At 37.3% G+C, this 24005-nt stretch overlaps 1 protein-coding gene and 1 pseudogene across 1 annotated transcript in view; one reads left to right on the top strand and one right to left on the bottom strand.

The window, feature by feature from the left end:
• Positions 1–24005, bottom strand: part of LOC102892454 — an 82519-nt gene that overhangs the window by 16604 nt on the left and 41910 nt on the right. The window contains 1 exon segment of the mRNA XM_015594724.2: positions 2708–2862. Coding sequence (XP_015450210.1) covers positions 2708–2862 — 155 coding nt within the window.
• LOC112485369 lies at positions 16587–16705 on the top strand (annotated as a pseudogene).

Consider the following 24005-nt stretch of genomic DNA (forward strand, 5'->3'; position numbering starts at 1 on the left):
AGGAGAGAAATTATACAGCTGACACAGAAACTTTGGCGTGGAGACCTCTGGACCACCAGAATCCCTTATTCTTACATCAATGGGGACATCGGGCTCTTTGCTTTAGGACTTAATGTGCAACTTTAGTAACTGTACAAAGCTGGTCACTTCCTTAACTGTAGAAATACCTCCATCTACTAGGGAGCTAGTGCTTTGTATCTTGCTGGTCTCCGAACAAGGGAAGAAAAGAAAGCCTTAAAAGGAAGTTTCAGCTCAAATAAAGAAAAGAGCACAGCTGATCTCAGACATCTCATATTCAGGTTAGTTGTGTAAGGAAGTGAAAACTAGTTTCTATAGCGATGCTTAGAAGGCTAGTTGTTCTTGTCCAAAGAGAGAATTCAGGCAAAGATGAAAGGAAGTAGAATTAGCTATAGCCTTTTGTACCTGGGTGTGGTTAATCTGAATACTGCTTTGCTCTTACCCACAAGCCAATAATGAAATGAATGATGTCTAATGACTTTGCTTTTGAAGTAATTTCTTCCAGAGGAGAAGGGATAGGAGGGAGGCACTCAAAGAATACCTCTGATCGAATATATGTGTGTGATGGTAGTGGTGGGGTGGAGTGGGGTTGTGCAATGCTCTTGATAGAGAAGCAGTGCTCCCCTAGAGCCAATGAAAAGTGGTGTGGGATCTGGCTGGTTGATCCCAGCTAGGTTCACAAAGGAGAGATGGTTCCCTTAATATACCAGAGCCTTTTAAATGCTATGGAGGTAGGTCCCTGATATCAAGAGGCACTATTCTATCTGTGATGAGAGCTAATTAGCAATTTAGTAATTTGTTCTAATAACCAGCACAAGCCTGCCTAGCTCGCAAGAGCTGACCAGGTTACTGTCAACCCTCCTGGGCCCCAGGAAGCTCAAGGGTCCCTGCCTCTGCCTCCTTGCTGTGGCTAAGCAAGGGTGATAACTTCTCAAGAGAGGAAAATGCCCCAAACATCTTGCAGTGCCCACCATCAAAGACCACACACAAGTTCATTACTCAGGGTTTGTTCTGATCAGATGGGAGATACAATGGAAAGGATGTGGAACTTTGGGTGGAATCTGGATCAAATGAGGTTTATTAGCTGAGTAATGTTCGTTAAGTCAAATCACCTCTCTGAGACAATGTTACTTATTTGTAAAATGGGGAAACTCGGCTACCTTTCTCACTGGATTGTACAGAGCCCATTTCCTGGTGTATAAAACGCGTGCTCAATAAATGCTGCATAAATAACCTGGATGTTTATGAAAGTGCTTTGAAATTGTAAAGCATTATCAAATGTTAGTTGTTATCCAAAACCTCCCATGTTATAGACACATTTTCAGTCATTTTAGCTGGAAGTTGATACTGACTGTTACTTGGTGACTCTTAACATGCTTTATTACACTTTTTCTTCATATCACCTCACGTGAAGTAGCAATTATTACCACACTTTTCGGGATAAAGAATTCAAGGCTCAGAAAACTGAAGTCATACAGGTCATACAATTAACAAGTGGCAGGGCTGAGGTTTCCAACCCATATCCATCTGGCTCCAGAGCCTGTACTCTCTATAATGGCCCTTATCATAAAGTAAATGACCACAGCCAGAGAGAGGCTTCTCGATCACCAACTTCACCCTGAAGATAAATTGAGCTTTGTACAATGAGACTCAGAAAGCCAAAGAAAGGCTTGCAGTAGGTGCAACATGAGAGGCATGGGTAAAGGAGCAACTTGCAACTTGGAAGACTGAATTGGGTGGTCACAACCTTGTGGCTGGCCAGTTCCTCTGTTAGACTCTCCTGGACCTGTATACACATCTCTCATAGCACTTACCAACCGAACTGAAACAGCTGCTTTCTCATCCGTCTCCTCAATTAAACCGAGCATTCCTTGAGGGTAGGGACCATTCATATCCAGCTCTGTATCCCCAGTGCTCAGCACAGGGCCTGACACATAGCAGGTGCTTACTGAATGAATGAATGAGAAAAATCTCTCTTTTTTTACTGTACACATATTAAATGACCTCACAAGCTGGTTGGGAGGGTCAAGTGAGAAATGCGCTTGGAAAAAATACAAAGAATTATACAGGCAGGAGCTGCTTTGTGACCCCAGAAGAAGTACTATTTATTGGAAAACTGTAAATTTACTGAGATTCATTCATTCAACAAAAATTCACAGAGTAGGCTACTATGTGCCAGGCTCTGTGGCAGGGCCTGGATAGATAGCAACAAACAAAATGAATGTGGTTCCTGATCTCACAGCTATAGTTTAATGGGGGAGATAAACACTCAAAGTAATATTTAGTTATCAATTGTGATAAGTTCTATGAAGGAAAACCACAGGGCACTAGAAAGAATATAACAGAAAATCTAATGTACATATCAGAGAAGGGTTCACAGGAAACAAAAAAAAAAATCACAATCACCACCAGGATTTACCAACTTATTTTGTTTGCTTTTAATATAAACAGACCTTGATATAAACCATAAGGTAAGCAAGCTATAGGGAAATATTTGGGAGTTTTTATCTGTAAATGGAGGTAGGTCTCTCAATCAGCTTGTTTTTGTGAGGGCCCCTTGCCAAGTAATCTTGGCAGATAAAGACTGCAATTTTTTGTCTAAATCTACCCCACCCCCATGCATCTCAACCCATTAGCTTTAGGAAACCTAGATCCTCCCCACCTAAATTCTCCCCACCTAAATTCTTACCTTGGGGTTGTCTGTACTAGTGGTTTTCGTGTGGCTCGGAAGGTGACAAAGGCTGTGACAGCAGAGAACAAGATCCAGATCACTAGGAACCTCCACCAGTGCAGCTTCACTGTGAAATAGAGGGGAACAACCCACATCTGAAAGAGGGTCACCATCTGAAACACAAACACAAGCACTTCAGCTCTAGCCAGCTCCCTCTGCAGCTCCATCCACAAATCCAGAGAGCATCTTATGTGTTCCATTTCAGTCTGATCCTCTCCTACATTTCCAATTTTGGATAAAGGCACTCCCTAGGGATCTAAGTTAGATACCTGGGACCATGTTTGACACCTCTCTCTCACTCTTCACTCAACTGTTTATTGCATATATTCTTTCCTTTCCATTTGAGTTCTTGCTGTCCCTCGACTACAACAACTTCCTTGTTTACAGTCTCCCTGCATTTAGTGTCTCCCCTTCGAATCTATCCTTCCTAAGAGTGGTATCACTGACAAGTCAAATTCCCCACAAACTACTACTTCAAGGGTCACCTCCTACCACTCCCCATGCCCTTAGTCAGGCTATCCCAAATATCCTTTCCACCTGCCTTTCTGCCTGATAATATCACATCCAAGACACATGGAGCCTTCCCAAGTAAAATAAATGAGTTATGGCTTTCTAGTGCTCCAAAAGCATTTTCTTTTCCACCATTATTACCGTGCTTGTCTAGAGTATGAGGCTGGATTCAAATTAATTCTCTACCCAAATGTAAGCTACTTGCGAGCAGTCAGTAGACCATATTCATCTGTTTTCTATGCTAGGAAACTAACTGGTCCTTACAGGTCCAGATGACAGGTCCTCAATAAATTTAGATAAATAAGAGAAAAGCAAGACTAGAACCCTAAGAGGGAAGCACATTTCTGTTTTAAAGAGTATCTATTTCTCTCCAGATCTTTACCTCAGACTTGTTAGCTGAAGAGTTCCAAATGTATAAAACAGTCCTAAGTCAGAAGTTCAGGCCAGTCGCCTTTCTTCTGCTCCCAAATGCCTTCTAATTCATTCCCCACTCTCCCAACTACTCAGCTTTCACTAGATATCACTTGTCTCAGGTGAGTAGAGGGTGTTAAAAAAAAAAAAAAGATAATTAGCATTTAATGAAGGCTTTTTTTCTAATGTCATCAAATGAAAGAACATTAAAAAGGGGGGGGGGTAGCTATGGAGAGGAAAATGGTAGTTAATTTCCTGAAGTTCCATAGTACAGAAAACTTGAGAAAGTATTTACTCTTGGGGATTTCTAGATCAGCGCTGCCTAATCAAAATATAATGTGAGGAGTGACGTCAGAAGCATGGCAGAGTGAGAGAAGTCCCCAGATCTTTTGCCTAGAAACAAGCTGAACACCTAAAACTCATCAAATAACACCCAACGCAAACACGTCTCAATAAGTGATCTGTGCATAAGAGCTACCAGAGGTCAGAACTGCTGGAGGAACAAAGAAACTGCCTCTCACAGCCGGAGCTTCCTGGAAGAGCAGGGACAGGAGAGAAGTTGCGGCCAGTTCCCTGAACAGCCCTGCCCGAGAGATTTGTGAGCTCTACGCAGCAGCAGAGCCCACAGATGAGGGCAGAAAGCAAAGCGGAAACTAATAGCAAAGGAATAACAGCTGGTTCTTAGCAGCCACAGTTGCGGAGAACCCCCTCCCACCAACCCAGAAGACATGCTTCCCCCATATCCTCCAAGACCAAGCACAGTGGAGCCCTAGGGGAATTTGAGCAAACCCTACCAAAACTGTCACTAACACTGACAAGGATTGAGACCAAGGGTAGCAATCGTGACTGAATCTTTATAAGAAAAAAAGAAAGGCATTATTAAGTCTCAAAGCAGGGATCCAAGAGGCTTGGACGCCACCTACTGGAAACCAAAAGAAAAACATCTTCTTAGCCACAGGCTAAAGAGAGACCTCTCTATATAAGAAATCTTTCTGAGGGGAGGGAGGGAGGGAAAAGCAGAATACACTCCCATTAATGCCCAGGCAGAGAAATAGTCCATTAAACACCATAACAACCAAGATGACAAGGCAGTTCAGAAAGAAAGAGAAAAATATCCAGATAATAAGCTTAAAGACATAGAAATATGGAACTTAAGTGACAAAGAATTCAGGACTGTACTTCTGAAAAAAACTCAATGAGATCCAAAATAATTCATATCAACAATTCCATGAGTTGAGAAAACAATTAGATCAGCAGAATGAGATTTTTAGCAAGGAGATTGGAACTCTAAAAAAGAATCAAACAGAACTTCTGGAGATGAACACACTAAAGGAGATGAATGAAACAGAAAGCTTGAGGAATCAAGTCGACCAAATGGAGCAAAGTGATATTGAAGACAGAAATCTAGAAATAAATCAGAAGGAAGAAGAGAGAAAACAAGGAATGAAAAATAATGAAAGAGAAATACAAGAACTAGGTGACACCATCAGGAGAGGAAACATAAGAACAGGCATTTTCAAAGCGGAGGTAAAGGAGCAGGGATAAGAAAGCATTTTCAGACAAATAGCTGTTGAGAATTTCCCAAATCTAAGGAATGAGCTGGAGCTTGGTATTCAAGAAGTCAACAGAACACCCACTTATCTCAACCTAAAAAGGCCTTTTCCAAGACACATTATATTAAAATTGTCAAAATCAAAGACAAAGAAAGAATCCTCAAGGCAGCCAGGGAAAAGAAGACGGTAACATATAAAGGAAAACCCATCAGATTATCCTCGGACTTCTCAGCACAGACCTTACAAGCAAGAAAGGAGTGGAATCAAATATTCAAACTATTAAATGAAAGAAATTACCAGCCAAGAATAATGTATCCAGCAAAGCTCTCCTTTAGATATGATGAAGAAAAAAAGACCTTTCTAGACATACAAAAATTGAGGGAATTCTCCACTACGAGGCCTACATTACAGGTAATACTGAAAGGGGTCAGCCCACCTAAAACAAAATGACAAAAATTACATAACTATGAGTAAGGTGACTAGCAGACAGACAGAAGCAGAGTAGTGAAACCCTTATTAAGAACACGGCATTATAAGCTTAAATGATAAGAGAATTGCTACTGCAAGATAGAAATAAACATTCAGATACACGGGGACAATTTGAGATAACAATAACAGAAATGGGGAGGAATCAAAGATCCAAAGGGGAATGGAGTTAAGGCACATGCAGGAGAAAATGGACTACTGTATATATATAAAACTATCCTTTACATATTCTTAATGGTAGCTACATGCCAAAGATCCAGAATTGAAGTACATAACATGAAACAGGAAGGACCAGCGAGAAACCCACAAAATCCAACCAAATTAAAAAAAAACAGACAGAAACACAAGGACAAGGAAGCAATGGAAACACTGAGCTACCAGAAAGCAAAAGATAAAATGGCTATAGGAAGATCTCACATTTCAATAATCACCCTCAATGTAAATGGATGTGAACTCACCAATAAAAAGGCACAGAGTTGCAGAATGGATCAAAAAACAAAACCCAACCATATGCTTTCTCCAGGAGACACATCTCAGTTCCAAAAACAAATACAGACTCAAAGTGAAAAGGTAGAAAATGATATTTCAAGCAAATGGCAGTCAGAGAAAAGTGGGAGTAGCAGTACTAATATTGGATGAAATAGACTTCAAAATAAAAAAAAGTAAAGAGAGATACTGAGGGACACTTCATAATGATAAAAGGAATCATACACCAAGAAGACGTAACACTTACTAATATTCATGTTCCCAATCAGGAGACCCCAAAATATATAAAGCAATTACTAACAGAACTAAGGGAGAAACAGAACAAAACATTATCAAGGGGACTTAAATACTCCTCTGTCAGATATGGCCAGATCATCCAAACAGAAAATCAATAAAGAAATAACATCCTTAAATGACACATTAGATCAACTGGACATAATTAACATTTATAGAGCATTTCACCCCAAAAAAGCTGCTTATACAGTCTTCTCTAGGGTGCATGGAACATTCTCAAGGATTGACCACATACTGGGACACAAAGCTAGCCTCAATAATTATGACTGAAATCATACCGACCATATTATATGATCATAATGCTTTGAAGCTGGAGGTCAACTGTAAAAAGAAAGCAGGAAGAACCACAAATACATGGGGATTAAACAACATGCTACTGAAGAATGACTGGGTCATAGAAGAAATAAAAAGAGAGATCATGAGATACATAGAAATGAATGATGACAGTACAGCATCAAAACTTTTGGGACACAGCAAAAGTGGTAATAAGAGGAAAGTTCATATCATTACGGGCCTATCTCAAAAAACAAGAACGAGCCCAAATAAACAATCTAACACTTCATCTTAAAAAGCTAGAAAAAGAAGAATAAATAAAGCCTAAAATCAGCTGAAGGAAAGAAATAATCAAATTAGAGCAGAATTGAATGAAATTGAGAACAAAAAAAGAAATGCAGCAAAGAGCTGGTTCTTTGAGAAGGGTAATAAAATTGACAAACCCCTGGCTAGACTCGTTAAAGAAAAAAGAGAAAGGACACAAATAAAATCAGGGATGAAAGAAGAGAAATTACGACAGATACCACAGAAATACAAAAGAGCATACAAGAATACTATAAAAAATTCTCAACAGCTAATTTAATTCTCAACACCAAATTTAATAACCTAGAAGAAAAGGACAAGTTCTTAGAAATATACAACCTTCCTAGACTGAATCAAGAACTGGAAAATCTAAATAGACCAATTAGCAATATGGAAATTGAAATAAACATCAAAAACAAACCAAAAAGTAAAAGTACAGGACCAGATGGCTTCACTGGTGAATTCTACCAGTCAAAGAAGATTTAATACCTGTTCTCCTCAAACTCTTCCAAAAAATCGGAAGCAATACTTCCTAACTTGTTTTATGAGACCTATATTACTGATACGAAAACCTGGTAAAGATAACACAAAAAAATAAAACCATACACCGATATCTCTCATGAACACAGATACAAAAATTCTAAGTAATATACCAATGAACAAAATACAACAATATATTAAAAAGATTATACATCATGATCAAGTGGGCTTCATCCCAGGGGCACAGGGTGTATCGATAAATGTGATACAACACATAAACAAAATAAAGAATAAGAATCATATGATCATATCAACAGATGCAGAAAAAGCCTTTGACAAGATAGAGCATCAATTTATGATCAAAACACTTAACAAAATAGGTATAGAAGGAAAGTACCTTAGCATAATAAAGGCCATATATGACAAACTCTCAACTAACATTATATTTAACTGTTAAAAACTAAAAAACATATGAAAGGATGGCTCAACATCGCTATTAGGGAAACTCAAATCAAAACCACAATGAGATACCATTTCTCAGTTGTTAGAATAGCTATTAACAACAGAACAAATAATAACAAGTGTTGGAGAGGATGCAGAGAAAAAGGAATCCTCATACACTACTGGTGGGACTGCAAATTGGTACAGCTAACATGGAATACAGTATGGAGGTCCCTCAAAAAACAAAGAATTGATCTACCATATGATCCAGCAATCCCTCTACTGAATATTTACCCCAAAGACTTGAAAACATATATCCAAAAAGATATATGCATACCAATGTTCATAGCAGTATTATTCACGGTGGCCAGGATGTAGAAGCAACTACAGTGTCCTAAAATAGATGACTAGATAAAGAAGATGTGGTACATATATACAATTGAATATTACTCAACTATAAGAAGAGATGAAATACTGCCATTTATGACAATGTGGATAGATCTTGAGATAATCACGCTAAGTGAAATAAGCCAGGCAAAAAAAGTTGAAAACCACAAGACTATCATTTATATGTGGGATATAAACCTAAAAGCAACAAACAAACATGACAAACAGAGACTCATGGACAGTAGACGTGGACAGAGACTCATGGACATATATTTTATACTTATAGTAGAGACTAGTCACATTTCAAGTGCTCAATAGCTACATGGGACTGGTGGCTTCCATATTGGATAGTGTGGTTTAGAGCAGTTTTTTAGTGTTCAGTTGTCTGTAGCTACTACTGTCTTATAGACTGTTCTGGCAAGTTTAAAAAGCCTTAGTTTTTTAGTGTTATTTTACAGATGAAAAGTAAGCAAGAGAGACACAGCAAAAAGAGAATGGTGAGTAGAGCCACTCTGTTTTAGAGTTTCCAGTTCTGTGTAAGCATTGGTGCTGGCTGCTGGTCAGTGAACAATGTAGCCTCAGTACCAATTCCACCGTATAGGAATCTCCAATTGACTCTCTAAACAAAGCATTCTAAAATATTCTGCCTTACATAAAAAGTGTAGAAGCACCGAGATGTAGTAACAAACAGCTACCCAAGTAAGGTTCTAGGTGACATTCTAGGAGATATTGGGGATATTGGGAGGAGATAAGGAAAGGACATCACAACAAACAACTGCAGATTATTTAAACTAGGGGAAAAAAATAACCAGAATCAGGATATTAAAGGGGGTAGATAGAGGTGGTAGAAAGAAGGGCTGTAGGGTCTTTAGCCTTCACATTGTTTAACGGGCTCATGGGGACGTTTATAAAACAGTAGGCCCAGAGACTAGAGAAGAATTAAATCACATGGTCTGGTCACAATTATCCTCTTGATAAAGAACAGAAATTCCTGATCTCCTTCCAGCATTCCCAAAAACTTGGCTGTTGCAAAAACAACCAGCCTGCTCTAATGGCCTCTTTCTCACTTCCCACCAATCATTAATAGCATGTTCTGAGGGGTGCTAGTTAAGATAATTTTCTCTGCATGAGCTGCAGCGCTGCATATTCTGGGTGCGGTAAGAGGCAAAGGAACTGGATTCTATTCTGGCTTGAACAAAGACATTATTAGAAGTCTAGACATTAGTATAAAAGGAATGAAAAATCTTGCCTTGTTTTATAACTTTCAGGCTTGAAACTTTAAGAGTGTAAAGCTACTCAACCCTGACACCATGAAAGAAGGAAAGGGAGAAAAAAGAAAAGGAAAGAGAAGGCAGGCAGGCAGGAATGAATGAATTTAGGGGCAGGATTAGGTTCATTGAAATGAGATGGCCCAGGAGACCTGGATTCTAAGTTCTGTTCTGCCTCCAATTCATTGGGTCACTCCAAGGAGGTCCTCCCTTCATGAAGGAAGAGTTTGACTTGATTTTTCAAACCACTTCAAGTTCTAATACTATAAGGTTCTGTTAAGCAGCTTTGTATCTTAGAATTTCTGGGAGAGCACTTCACTTGTTCATCCATCAAGTATTTACTTGGCATTTAATGGGAAGAAGAATGCAGAAATACACGACCTCTTGTCCTCAAGAAGCTAATAGTCTAACAGTCTAGGTTTAACAAATTAAACCCTATTTTAAATATTATATTAATCTTTAGCCTCTTCAAAAAGAAATCCAAATAGAAATCATTAAAGAACAAATGAACAAAGTGGAATGATACAATGAAATGACCAGAGACTTTAGAAATTAAAGAGATCTAGGTATGAATCCCAATATAGCTCTTCACTGTGCTACCTCAGGCAAGTCATTTAACCCTGATAACCTCAGTTTTCTGAACTGTAAAATGGGGTTAACAACATTTACCCTCAAAAGATTGTATGGATTAAACAAGCTAATATATGGAAAGCTCTTTGAGCAATGGCTAACAAGGTAATCATTCAATATAAGTAATATAATAAATATAAGTATTCAATATAATAGCTCTTACATTTAAATAGAAGTAATATATATAAAACAACAAGAACAGTACAGAATTCATTGTAACTATTCAGTAAATGAGAGCTCTTTTTATAGCTTCACATGATCGAAATGGCAGTCACATATACAAAGGAGCAAATACTGCAATGAGGCAACCAAACTAATCAATATATTAAAAGTGGTGGGGTTATTACAGCAATTTTTCATTATAATGTTTGATTTTTTTTTTCCAGGAAAAATGATCAAAAAACACAAACCAAAGACTTGAGGCTACTTTCAGATATCTAGGCATTCTCCATTAGGGAGGCTTGAAAGCCAGATTCTGTTCTAGGCCTAGAAACCAGCTGCTGGAGTGACAGCCCAGTCCCTGACCAGGGGAAGGGCAGAGGGGCCAAGTGAGCAGAATAGCCTACCATGCAAGAAATGGTTAAGTTACAACTCTGCCTGGTTAATTTCTTTATTTGTTTCTACTGCAGTATTTATTGGCATTTTGCTTAATAAAAAAGTTGAAGATTCTTCATTAAGAATGGCATTTTTAATGGCTAGCTTGGCAATAAGTGGCTGAAAGTTACTCAAGATTATCAGAACAGCAGGGACTCTAGTGCCATCTGGTGGCAACACTTTATGCAGACACATTTGGTTCAACGGTTTGCTCTGGAACTTGGGCCTGATGCTATGGAAGACACAAAACAACAGGAAGCCTTGGCCATAACTTCTCTTCCAGGATATAGGGTGATGAGATATAAACACATGAACTGGGCAGCCATGAAAAGCATCTAGTACTGACATGAGAGTTCAGAGAAGAGACGTAGTCATGTAGGTGTGAGCTGTCAGGGAAGAGTACCTGGAAGAGGCAGAGCTCTGGCTGGTGGAGGGATTTGGATTTGGCCAAGTGGAGGGAAAAATGAAAGTCATTCATCTTTCTTTTCCTAAATCTGCAAATACAAACTTGAAGTAAAGAATGGCCCAAAACCAACTCACTGATTCATTCAGCAAACATTTGCTGAGGGATAATCACAGCTTCTCAGATCTGGAAGATAAAAACAGCAATATCTCACTTATCTCTCCACAATGCTACATAGGTGAGATGATGTTAGATGCTAACAATAAGAACTAGCCCATATTTAAGTGGACTGTCTTTGTTTTAGATTTCTTTCATCTCAGAAAATACAATTCATGAAAAGTCAGAAAAGAACTCCCAGATGGCCTCCTTCCCTGGGCACGAGCTGCCTTGCCAGTTTGCTTATGCTTAGTAATTTTGTCCTGCAGGATTCTTATCACTTCTGTTTCTTCCTGTGTTGTGGGGGCAGGGATCATCCATCATGCTTGGCTGAAAAGAAATATTGGGGAGGAAATGAAAACTACATGTCCAGATAGTAGAACAAAGCAAGAAACTCATAACTAGAACAATCACCTTGAAAAAAATGTTGATTAGAGGTCAACTGAAGGAAGATATCTGGGATATGCTCCACAGCTCTGGTCAATATTTTCATAAATGATTTGGATGAAAATACATAGGATCTGCTTACCAAATTGTGGATATAGCACAAAATGTGGGAGGAAGGAAGGAGCAAGGCAGTGAGCATGGAAAACAGAAGGTCAAAATGAATAAAGCCTGTTTCTAGAATTCTTCTAACTCCAACATTCTATGAGCTAATAAGCTGAAATGAAGAACCAAAACCATATGATGAAACCTAACCAACTACCTAAGTATAGGATGAGAAAGGAATGGCTTAATAGCAGCACATGCAAAACATATCTAGGAGTTTCAGTTGACCACAAATTGCCAAGGAATATATGCCAGCAGGGCCACTACCAAAAAACCCAAAGCAACTTCATACTGCTTAACTAGAGATAGACTCGCAAAGAAGGAGGCAGCAGTTCCACTGTTCTCTGCTCTGTCAAAGCATCCTTGAGGCCCTGGGATCAGGTCTTAGGACCACACTCACAAATAAACATGGCCAGGGAGCAGTCAGGATTACAAAGGGTCTAGAAATCAAATCACATAAGGAACAGCTGAAGGCATTGGGATATTAAGCCTGGAGAAAACTATAGGAAGGCATGGCTCTTGTCTTCAGTTATCTGAAGATCATCCAGAGGCCTAGTAAGCAGATATATTCCATGTAGTTTCTATGACCTATTAAGACCCCACGCATAAAAACAATAAAAAAAACTTGGTTGGCAATTTCTTCCTAACACAGCCCTGGCAAATGGTCAACCTTACCATATGAGGTAGGCCTCTCCATTGCTAATAAATGTGCTAGATGAGTGATCCCCAACCTTTCTGGCACCAGAGACCAGTGCTCCTATGAGGATCTAATGCCTGGTGATCTAAGGTGGAGCCGAAGCAGTGATGCTAGCGCTGGAGAGCAGCTGCAAACACAGATGAAGCTTTGCTTGCTCGCCTCCTGCTCACCTCCTGCTGTGTGGCCTGGTTCCTAAAAGGCCATGGCCTGGGAGCTCAGGATCCCTGTGCTAGATAATTCTTGACTGAAAAATCTGCCTTTGTATCCCTTTTCCTTCTGTCTCTGGGTTTAACTCTTGTCCTTCAGAGAGACACAGAGTAAATTTATCCCGTTTCTTGTGACTACTTCTTAATACCTAAAATTATGTATTTTTTTCCCCAAGTTTTCTTCTCTCTAGGCAAAAGAGTCAGTCAAGCAGTCATTTAACAAACACTTATTGAACACTTACTGGACACCATGCTAAGGACTGTGGAATTCAGAGATTAAAAAAACAAAACCTCCTCAAGACCTTAAGTCTCCTGAGGAGAAGCAACTATAAACACAGTACGATAAGTGCTATAATAGAGTAAGCCCCGGTGGCCAAGAAAGTAGAGGAGAGGTGCTTCATTCAACATGAGGGATCCAAGGAAGGCTTCCTGAAAAAAAGCAGCCTTTCATTTGTCCTGATGGCCTACTAGATGTAGGTAGAGAAAGGCATCATGATGAGTGTTCCAGGATAAGGGAACATGGTATGTTTGAGAAAGTACAACTAGTACTTGAGGGAGGTGTGAAATGAACCTACACAGGTAGATAAGATTCTTTGGAGGAGGGGGCTAATGTTTGCATCACAGAAGTTTTTATAATACTGTAAGGAGAAAAAAAAATTTTTTTTCTCATAGAAAGTGGATTATAACCCTTTACCATCTTAGTCAACATTCTCTAGCCACATTCTAATAACTATCTGAAGGCTACTTACTCTCAGTCTGAGAAAAATCTATAGTACTTTAAAGATTTCCAAGTAGATTTTGCCACTCATCCATTCCAGGAGGGAATAGCAGTTCAGGGAACAGAAGTTTGAAAAGATGCTATATTTGGTAACAGAGAGATGATGATGAAAGCTTCTCCTTGGAGATCTTTAAAAATAGGAGAGATACTTTCCCAGGCATAAACTTATTCCTTCTCCTAACATCCCTGGGAGCTAAGGAGTGAGTAATACTAGGCTCTCTGAACAGATGATGAAAACAGGTACAGAGAAGCCAAAAAGTAAGTTTGGCCTGGGCTATGTTTCTAATGTAGATTTTGTTTCCCAAGTCCTGCCTCACTGAGTTTGCGGGGAAACTCTGGAAAGACTGATGAGGCAAAATGATGTATAGAATAAAAAGAGTGGTTATGAAAAATTCCTGAAATCCAAGGGGAGAACTTGGGCAAAAGTTATTAAAGAAGGAGAGGGGAGGGAGGTTAAAAACAGAAATGACCATGGCAGAAACTGACAATTTTCTGAAGCTTCTGAGAAACCCTCAAGAAATGGAAAGGGCTCTATGGAAAGAGTCCCTAACCAAGAATCAGATTTTGGTTTTTTGTTCAGCTCTCCAACTCAATGGTCATGTGCTCCTGGCAAATCACTTTGGGATTCTGCATTTTGGTCTCCTAACCTGAAAAATGAAGATAAATCTTATCCTGACCATCTTACAAAGCAGCTGTGAGATTCCAATGAGATAGTAGATGAGAAAAGCATTTTTTTAAAATACCAACAAATTGAAACTATAAACAGTTTTAGGTATTATTACTATTGTTGCTGTTATTGAAAAGAACAGTCCCTGATATTTAAATAGAGAAAACAATGGAACTCCTAAGTTATAGAGAAAAGTTTGATACCTTTCATAGTGAAACTAGAAGGTTGGCATAGTTGCTCATTATCAGTGGCTGGCAACGTCTGTGCTGCCCTAGATCCTAGAGTCTAGGACAGTGTTTCTCATCAGGGGTAAATTACCTCCCCAGGTAACACTTGGCAATGGCTGGAGACACTTTGGGCTATCACAGTTATGGGGAGGGGTGCTACTCGCATCTAGCAGGTAGAGGCCAGGGATGCTGCTTAACATTCTACAATGAACGAGACAATCTCCTACAAAAATAAAGAATCATCTGGTCCAAAATGTTAATAGTCTCCCTACTGAGAAATCTTGTCTAAGAGAACAGAGCCAGTGTTTTTCCACACAGTGGTTATGGGTACCTGGGCCGCCAACCAGCACTAGTGAAGAATAGAAGATTTCATTCAGTTTTGAGAGAAACAGAGCCTTATCAATAGTGTCCATCATTTCTTGGCATGTCATAAGAAGCATTTTTTTTTTTTTTCCCGAAAGCTCTGATAGTTAATCTCGAACAGTTCATGTTTCTCAACAGCAATCCCAAAGACTCTCCTTTACATAACATTCTCTGGGGAACTGTTTTGTTTTGATTCTTTTTTTTCTTCCATTCCACACCCAGACATTTTAATGTGTTTAATATATATTTTTTTGTTTATATCTTTTCTTAGAAACTATTTTTTGTGCATATATTCTGATTTAATTGGCACTGTGCTATATATCTTTCTGTTTGTTATTTTTCCCACTCAGTACAGTAGTTCTCCTTCAACCACAATTTCACTTTCTATGGTTTCATTTACCCATGGATCAAACTCAGCCTAAAAATATTAAATGAAAAATTCCAGAAATAAACGATTCATAAATTTTAAATTGTGCACTTTTCTGAGTAATGTGATTGTACGATTTACTCTGTATAGTCTAGATATTTACTGTCAGTTTTAATCATTACTAATCTACCACTCTGTTATTAGTTAACTTTACCCATGGTATCCTTTATAGAACAAAAAACCTTATTATGATCAAATTTACCAAATCTTTATTTATTTTCCTACATATTTTTATTACCTTCATAATTTTGTTTCTCCTAATTAGATCTTTAATCTATCTAACTGAGATGGCCACTAAGTGATCAACGAGCAGGCAGCATACATAGAGTGGATATGCTGGACAAAGGGATGGTTCACACGACAGACCTATAAATCACCAAAGAATGTCCACCAATTGAACAAATACATAGATATCATGGAAGAGTGAGAAAAGCATAGGAGACAGATGCATTGGGTATGAATCCTGACTCTGCTAATCAGTGGTTGAGTGGAGCTCAGTTAATCTCTTTGAGCCTCAGTTTCTTGATCCATCCAATGGCAAAAATAATACTGCCTACTTCACAGCAAAATATGTGGCATGTTATAAAGTACTCAATAAATGGCAGCTGGTGTTATTAATTATGTTTATGTAATAGTGAAGTTCATAAATTAGCAATGTCTCAACTATGTTTCTGCTCTGCTTCTCTTCTGCCTTTAACCTAGAATAGATTTGAGGGTGAGGGATCCCCAAGAATTATAAAACTGAAGGCTACAGCAAGTACCTAAAATCTCTTTAGGCAGGGAGAACAACTTTAGATGTATAGGATGGAAAACCAGGAATAATAAGGTGGGTCATCCAAACAGAACAGCAAATAATAGAATCCTCACTCCATAGGATAGTCCATAAATCTAGTCTATAAAAATCTCTGTACCAATTCTATAAATAAAATCAGATGGCAAACTGGGGAAAGATATCCGTAGTATGTATGTCAAAGGCTTATTCCTAACATACAAAGAGCTCTTATAAATCAATAAGACACATTCCAAAAGAAACCTAAGCAAGGAAAGAAAATGTGTGACCAAATATACCACATAGCTTGGCTGTGAATAAGATTTGCATGTCATAATAATGTAAATAAGGAATATTTATTCAAATAAAAATTGAGAGAAGGAAAATGTCTATGTCAGGGGTATAGGTGTAACACTATAAGATAATTATCGCTTTCCATAATAGGAAGTTAATACATAACATTTAAAAGTAAAATTACAGTCTACAGCCATGCCACCCTGAACGTGCCCGATCTTGTCTGATCTCGGAAGCTAAGCAGGATCGGGCCTGGTTAGTACTTGGATGAGAGACCACCTAGGAATACCAGGTGCTGTAGGTGTTAAAAAAGAAAAAAAAAGTTTTTAAATAAATAAAGTATAATTATATATATATATATTTAATATATATATTTAATATATTATTTAAAAATACAGAGGTCAGTATCAGAAAATAACTAAAAAAGTTAAAAGTGATTGCCAATGAAGAATCAGGAATGACAGAGTTAAGGCACAGGGCTGATGTGTTTTGCTTTATAAGCCTTGCAGAACTATTTGACTTTTAAACTATAACATGTATTACCATGATAAATAGCAAATATAGAAACTAATCAACAATATGAACACGTGACAAAAGAAACCAAAGTTTGAAAATATGTTCAACCTCACTAATTAAAGAAATATTTTATAAATTAGATTAACAAAGATTAAAAATACTGATGATTACTTATCCTCTCTTTTAACACTGGGTAACAGCACTGTTAACCTCTGTTGGCAGGACTGTTAACTGCTGTAACTTTTTAGAGGTCACTATATCAAGATCCACTAATAATTAAAATGTGTATATCTTTTGAACAGGCAATTCCATTTCTAGAAATTCATTTCACAGAAATGCTTGCCTACTTATGCAAATTATATATGTAAGAAGTTTACCAAATCATTGCTGTAACTGTGATAAACTGTTAATTAACATGTGCCTATCAACAGACGTTAATTTAAAAAATCTATTTAAAGGAATACTGTGCATTACTAGTTTAAGAGAATGACATACATACTAATATGGATATCTGAGAGATAGTCTTAGGTGGAAAATACTAGTGGATGTCATAAACATCTAAAATTTTATAAATATTAAATAAGCACAGAAAAAATCTGCAAGTGTAACGTTAGCAGTGGTTCTCTCTGGGTATTTTTGATTTCGATATCACATACATATTGTTTGAAATTTTTATAATGAGCATTTGTAATCAAAACAACAACAAAATAAAAACAGAAAAAACATCAGAGGTCTCCAGACAGGTCGGCTTTGTCCTCTAAGAACAAGATAGGCCCTCACCTCTCAGGAATTCAATGAAACAGATTTTAGAGCTGAGAGGCGGGACTTAGAATTTCAGCCAATCATTCCATAAAAATCACAAAAAAACCCTCCACAACATCCCTGATGGGGTTGTCTAGTCCCTAGTAAAACATAGCTTGTGATGGGAAGAGCATTTGCTTCTAAGACAGTTCATTCCATTGTGGAACAGCTTTCATTGTAGAAAATTTCTTTATAATACTTAGCCAAAATTTGTATTCTTAAAACTCATTCCCTAACTTTAATTTGGGCCTTTCAAGTTACGTAGAATAACAATCATGAAAAAACATTTAAAAGCTTGAAGAGACTTTCCCAATCATCTAGTCTTAAACCCTCCCTTTAAAAATGAACCATGAGGATGAGGAAGGAAAGACTTAAGAGAGGAAGTAATTTGTCTAAGGTCCATTGCTAATTAGCAGTGGTGTTAGAAACAGATCACCTAATTTCCACTTCAAAGCTTTTTAAACTACACCAAAATTCTGATCTTCAGAAAACGGAAAAGAAGGTAACACTTTCTAACACATTCTATGTGGCCAACATCACTCTGATACCAAAGCAAGACAAATAAGAAAACTGCAGACCAAAATCTCCTATGAATACAGAGCAAAAATCCTCAACAAAATACTAGCAAACTGAATCCAGGAGAATATTAAAAGAATTATACACCATAACTTGGATTTATTCTAGGAACCTACCACATGATCATCTCCATGATGTAGAAAAAGCATTTGAGAAATCCAACACACCTATTTGTGATAAAAACACTCAATGAACTAGATATAGAAGGAAACTTTCTCAACATAATAAATGGCATTTATGAAATACCCACAGCTACATATTTAAAGACTGAAAGCTTTCCCAAGATCAGGGAAAAGGCAGTGATGCCCATTTCACCACTATTATTGAGAAAAAGAGTAAAGATAGAGAAAATACAAAATGGTTCACTTTAAACAAGCTGCTAAACTATTAACATTATGAAGACTGAGGCATGAGAAAACAATTTTTTTCCTTGTCTTAACTAGCCTAGAAACTTAAACTTTTGAACTTTCCAGTCCTGTATCACTTATTTACCTGCAGATAATGTTCTAACTACCCCTAAAGGACTCGGGATGTGACCAGACTTCCTGGCATCCGTTCAACACACAACCTGGCATCCATCTTCCAGATAGACTGACATCTGACTGATAACAGTCTGGATCAATTCTAGAGCCAAGAATACAGGACTGATTATTCTCAAGAATGTGGTTTATTATAAGAATGCTTAACTTTTCTTTCTTCTTTGGAATGCTTCTGGGTTTTTGCCTAGCTGTGTTTATAGTTTGCAAACTCTAAGACCCTTGAATAAATCTTTGTCATTTACTTCCAGCAAAGCTTCAGACTTTTTGAGTTAATTCAACACTATTCAATACTGTACTGGAAGTTTTAGCCACCGCAATTAGGCAAGAAAAGGAAATAAAAGCCATCCAACTGGAAAAAAAAGATGTAAAACAGAAGACATGACCTTATATATAGAAAAATACTAAATAATCCACAAAAAAGCTATTACAGTTAATAAACAAATTCAGCAAAGTTGCCAGACAAAATCAACACAAAAAAATCAGTTGTATTTCCATATAGTAACAATGAACAATCCAAAAAGAAAATTAAGTAAATAATTCCATTTACAATAGCATCGATGAGAATACTTAGGAATAACTTTAACCAAGGAGGTACAAGACTTGTCCACTGGAAACTACAAATGTTTAATTAATGAAAGAAATTAAAGAGGACCTAAGCAAATGAAAGGACAACCCATGTTCATGAATATAAAGATTAATACTGTAAAGATGGCAATACTCCCCAAAGCAATCTACAGATTCAGTGTAAGTAATCCTTATCGAAATCACAACTGCTGTTTCCTTCCCACCCAGAAATTGAAAAGCTGATCTTAAAATTAATACAGAATTGCAAGGGACCCAGAATAGCCAAGACAATCCTGAAAAAGAACAAATTTAGAGAACTCACAGTTCTAAATTTCAGAACTTACTATACTGTTATACTAATCAAAAGTGTGGCACTAAGCACAGACATATAGTTCAATGGAACAAAACTGAAAATATATAGTTCAATGGAACAAAATTGAAAGTACAAAAAGTAAATCATGCATTGTCTATGATCAATTGATTTTTGACAAGAATGCCAAGACCATTCAATCAATGGAGAAAGAAGTCCCCTCAACAGATGGTGCTAGGACAACTAGAAATCCACGTGCAAAAGAATAACATTAGACCCTTAACTCACACCGTTTACAAAAAATTAACTCAAAATGAACCAAAGATCTAAATGTAAGAAATAAAAGTATAAAAATTGTCAAAGAAAACGTAGAGGAAATCCTAATAAACTTGAATTTGACAACAGATTCTCAAATATGACACTAAAAGCACAAGCAACAAAAGAAAAAAATATGTTTAAGGGAACTTGCAACAAGTAGTAAATAAACTATAGAGATCTAATGCACATTACAGTTGCCCTTTGAACAACTTGGGCTTGAACTAGGTAGGCCCACTTATATGTGATTGTTTCCAATAAATATACAGTTGGCTCTCTGTATACCTGGGTTTCGCATTTACAGATTCTATCCATGGTTATGGGAATCCATAGATTCAGAGGGCCAACTGTATGCATTGTTCCAAGCCATTTTATATATGGGACATGAGATCACAGATTTTGGTATCTGGGGGGCGGGGGGGTCCTAAAATGAATCCCCCCAAATACTAAAGGATGACTAAAGTTTTGGAGGAGTCAAAAGTTATATACAAATTTTTGACTGCCCGGGGGTCGATTCCCCTAACCCCCATGTTGTTTGAGAGTCAGGTCAACTGTATTATAAATATAGAAAACAATACTGTGCTATAATCATCAAACTTGCTAAGAAACTACAACTTAATTATTCCAACCGCTAAAAAGAAAGGATAGTTATGTAATGGGATAGAGATGCTAAATATTGCTACAATGGCAATCATATTACAATATGTAAATGTATCCAATTAACATGTTGTACACCTTATATTTACACAATGTTATGTGGCAAATATATTCAACAAAAAAAATAAAAAAGATAAACTGGACTTCAAACTGAAAAATGTATATGTATCAAAAATACTATTAAGAAAGTAAAAAAAGCACTCACAGAATGAGAAATATTTATAAATCATATGTCTAATGATGGTCTAGTACCGGACTATATATAGAACTCTTACAACATAACAAAAAAACAATCAAACAAAAACAATTTAAAAATGGGCATAAAACTTGAATATACATTTCTTCATGATAGATTGCAAATGGCCAATAAACACATCAAATAATGCTCAACATTATTCATTAGTCATTAGGGAAATACAAACCAAAATCACACTGAGATAACTCTTTTTCATGACCACTAGAGTGGCTATAATAAAAAAGGAAAAAAAGAAAGGAAAAGAGAAAAATAACAGGCATTGGTGAGAATGTGGATAAATTGGAACCCAATACATTGGGGGTTAGGATGTAAAATGGTGCAACTGCTATGGAAAACCATTTGGCAGTTCCTCAAAAAGTTAAATATAGAGTTAAATATGACCCAGCAATTCCACTCCAGGTTATACCCAGAATTGAAAATAGGTGTTTAAATGAAAACTTATAATTAATGTTCATAGCAGACCTATTCACAATAGCCAAAAGGTGGAAGCAACCCAAATGTCCATCAACTGATGAACAAATAAACAAAATGTGGTATACTCATCCAATGAATTATCCAACCATAAAAAGGAATGAAATACTAATAGATACTGCAACATATATGAACCTTGAAAACATTATGCTATGTGAAAGAAGCCAGACACAAAAGGTCACATATTGCATGATTCCATTTATATGAATATTCGGAACAGGCAAATACACAGAAAGCAGATTAGTGACTGCCAGGGTCTGTTGGGAAATGGGGAGTAACTGCTTAATGGGTATCGCATTTCCTTTTAGGGTAATGAAAATGTTCTAGAACTAAGCAGTGGAGATAGTTGCACAACACTACGGATATGTTAAAAACCAATGAATTGTATACTTTAAAATGGTTAAAATATTGAATTTGGTTGTGGGATACTGTCCTCAATAAAAATAAAATTCTCTTCTTCTTCCACATAAAATAAGTACCTGAAGACATTTTTATGTCTTGAGCTTTTTCTCTTAGGAGTGGGAGTAACAATAGTTACTAACATTAGCTTTAGAGTTTTCAAAAAACTTTGTGATATAACCTTATATAATCTACACAAACCATGAGGTAGATATTATCACCGTACTTAGAGAAAAGAAAAACTGAGCTCAGAGATTATGAATAAAATCATATAGCTAGGAAAGGAGAGAGCTGGCTAATCAAGCCAGATTGGTCTGACTCCACTGTATTTTACCGCTTCCAAGGCAAATGGCTCCAGCTTCTGATAAGCTTGAAGAAGGACAGGAGATGTGATTGTGTACAGGCATCTGGGCAATTTTTCTTCTTCCGAAGCTAGTATTTTAATTAAAGCAGTAAAAATTTTCATTGTACACAAGTTAATAAAAGTGTTAACAAAACCAATATAGATCACTATTATATAACAGCAGCATAAAAAAGAACACTAAAGATTTTCTTTTCCAATTTTCTAAAAATATGGGGTTGTTTCTCATTACAGTATACACCATAATGCTAGCATGTCCTCTTACCAGTGAAGTCCAGCATAATGTTTACAGGGTGTGGCAGTAAGGTAAGGACACTGTGCATGTTCCTTACACAACTAGCCCAATTAAGTTACAGTTACATTTCCTATTAAGGATTAACTCATGAATGACACATCAGTGATTTTCAAATACTCTGATGGGTCCTACAGAGGTTCCTAGAGGAAGGAGAGGGGTCAGTGTTATCCAACCCTGTATCAAGCAGAGCAGCCTCTTAAGGCTGTGTTTTCCACATGGGGTGTTTCCTTAAGATACAGTCTGAAAAGAGATTCCACAGCTTAAAAAGAGAGTACTTACTGAAAACCACTGCAGTACATTCACGTTCTCATTCCTTCGGAGCAGGTTTTTAAAAAATCTTTGCAGATTAGTCAACATTATATAAGACTATTTCTAAATACAAGCAAAGAAATGCCAAGGGTCTCACTTTACACTTGGTTTATGAGTTTTCTTAATTGATTAGGGTCCATTAAACCATCCTGGTAATCCCCATTTTACAGAGTAGGTGCTATAACCACATACTGTGAAACAAAATATTTGCCTCAGATGACAGGGTCCAGACATGAAGCCTCACCCCAGGTAGCTTAGTCTGCTGCATAGTGCCTAGCTCAAAAAGCCTTGGTGCCATGTGGTCTTTCCATGTACTGTGACCTGAAGATACAGATGTCTCTACTTGTGGTACCTGCCAACACTTGAGCTGGCTACAGGTCAGTAATGTTTGGAACAGGTGCTGGCTCAAGGGCAAAGACTACCCTCTCTTCCTTCTATGCTCCAGATTATCCTTCAGTGGAAAACCCTTTCCAGATGCAACATATGGTATAGTAGAATTCATGAAATATGAAACAAATGATCTGTGTTAAAATCTTGGCTTTATCTACTAATATCCTCCTTCATGCCTCCACCCTCTGGGCCTCAGTTTATTCACTGTATTTACTTCATGGACTATTAGGAAGACCAAAGAAGATAATGCAGCAGTTCCCGTCTGTAAGCTACAGACCCCTGAGCATCTTTGGCCATATTACAAAAGGCCTGAAAAAGCATACACTAAAGAAAAAGAATCATTTAGGGATTGAGACTGAAAACCTTGGAGTAAAATGGTCTGGGTTCAAATAATGGTTTTATCACTGGAGCAAGTTACTTAGTCCATCTATGTCTCAGTTCCTTACCTGTCATTAGAGAAAGCAGTACCTACTTCATTGGGTTATTGTGAGGAATAGCTGTCTTTATATGTAAAATGCAGAGAACCGTGACTGGAAGGCATAGGAAAACTCATCAAAGATTAGCTATTGTTACTATTATATGTGCTTATCATGTGGGTGTTTACCAAATTTTTTATGTTAAAAAGGGTTGTTATACTTGAAAAGGTTAAAGGCTTCTAAGATAATAGTTGTAAAAAGAATCCAGTACACAACCTGCCATGTCCTAACCCAGAGTAACTTGAATCTATCATTTCAATCTTTTAAAATTAATATAGGCTGTTTTGTGGTCTAACATGGTCTATTCTGGAGAATGTTCACGTGCACTTGAGGATATACATTCTGTTGTTGTGAGTAGAATGTTCTGTA

This window comes from Pteropus alecto, unplaced genomic scaffold (assembly GCF_000325575.1).
Source record: "Pteropus alecto unplaced genomic scaffold, ASM32557v1 scaffold468, whole genome shotgun sequence".
Taxonomy (NCBI): Eukaryota; Metazoa; Chordata; class Mammalia; order Chiroptera; family Pteropodidae; genus Pteropus; species Pteropus alecto.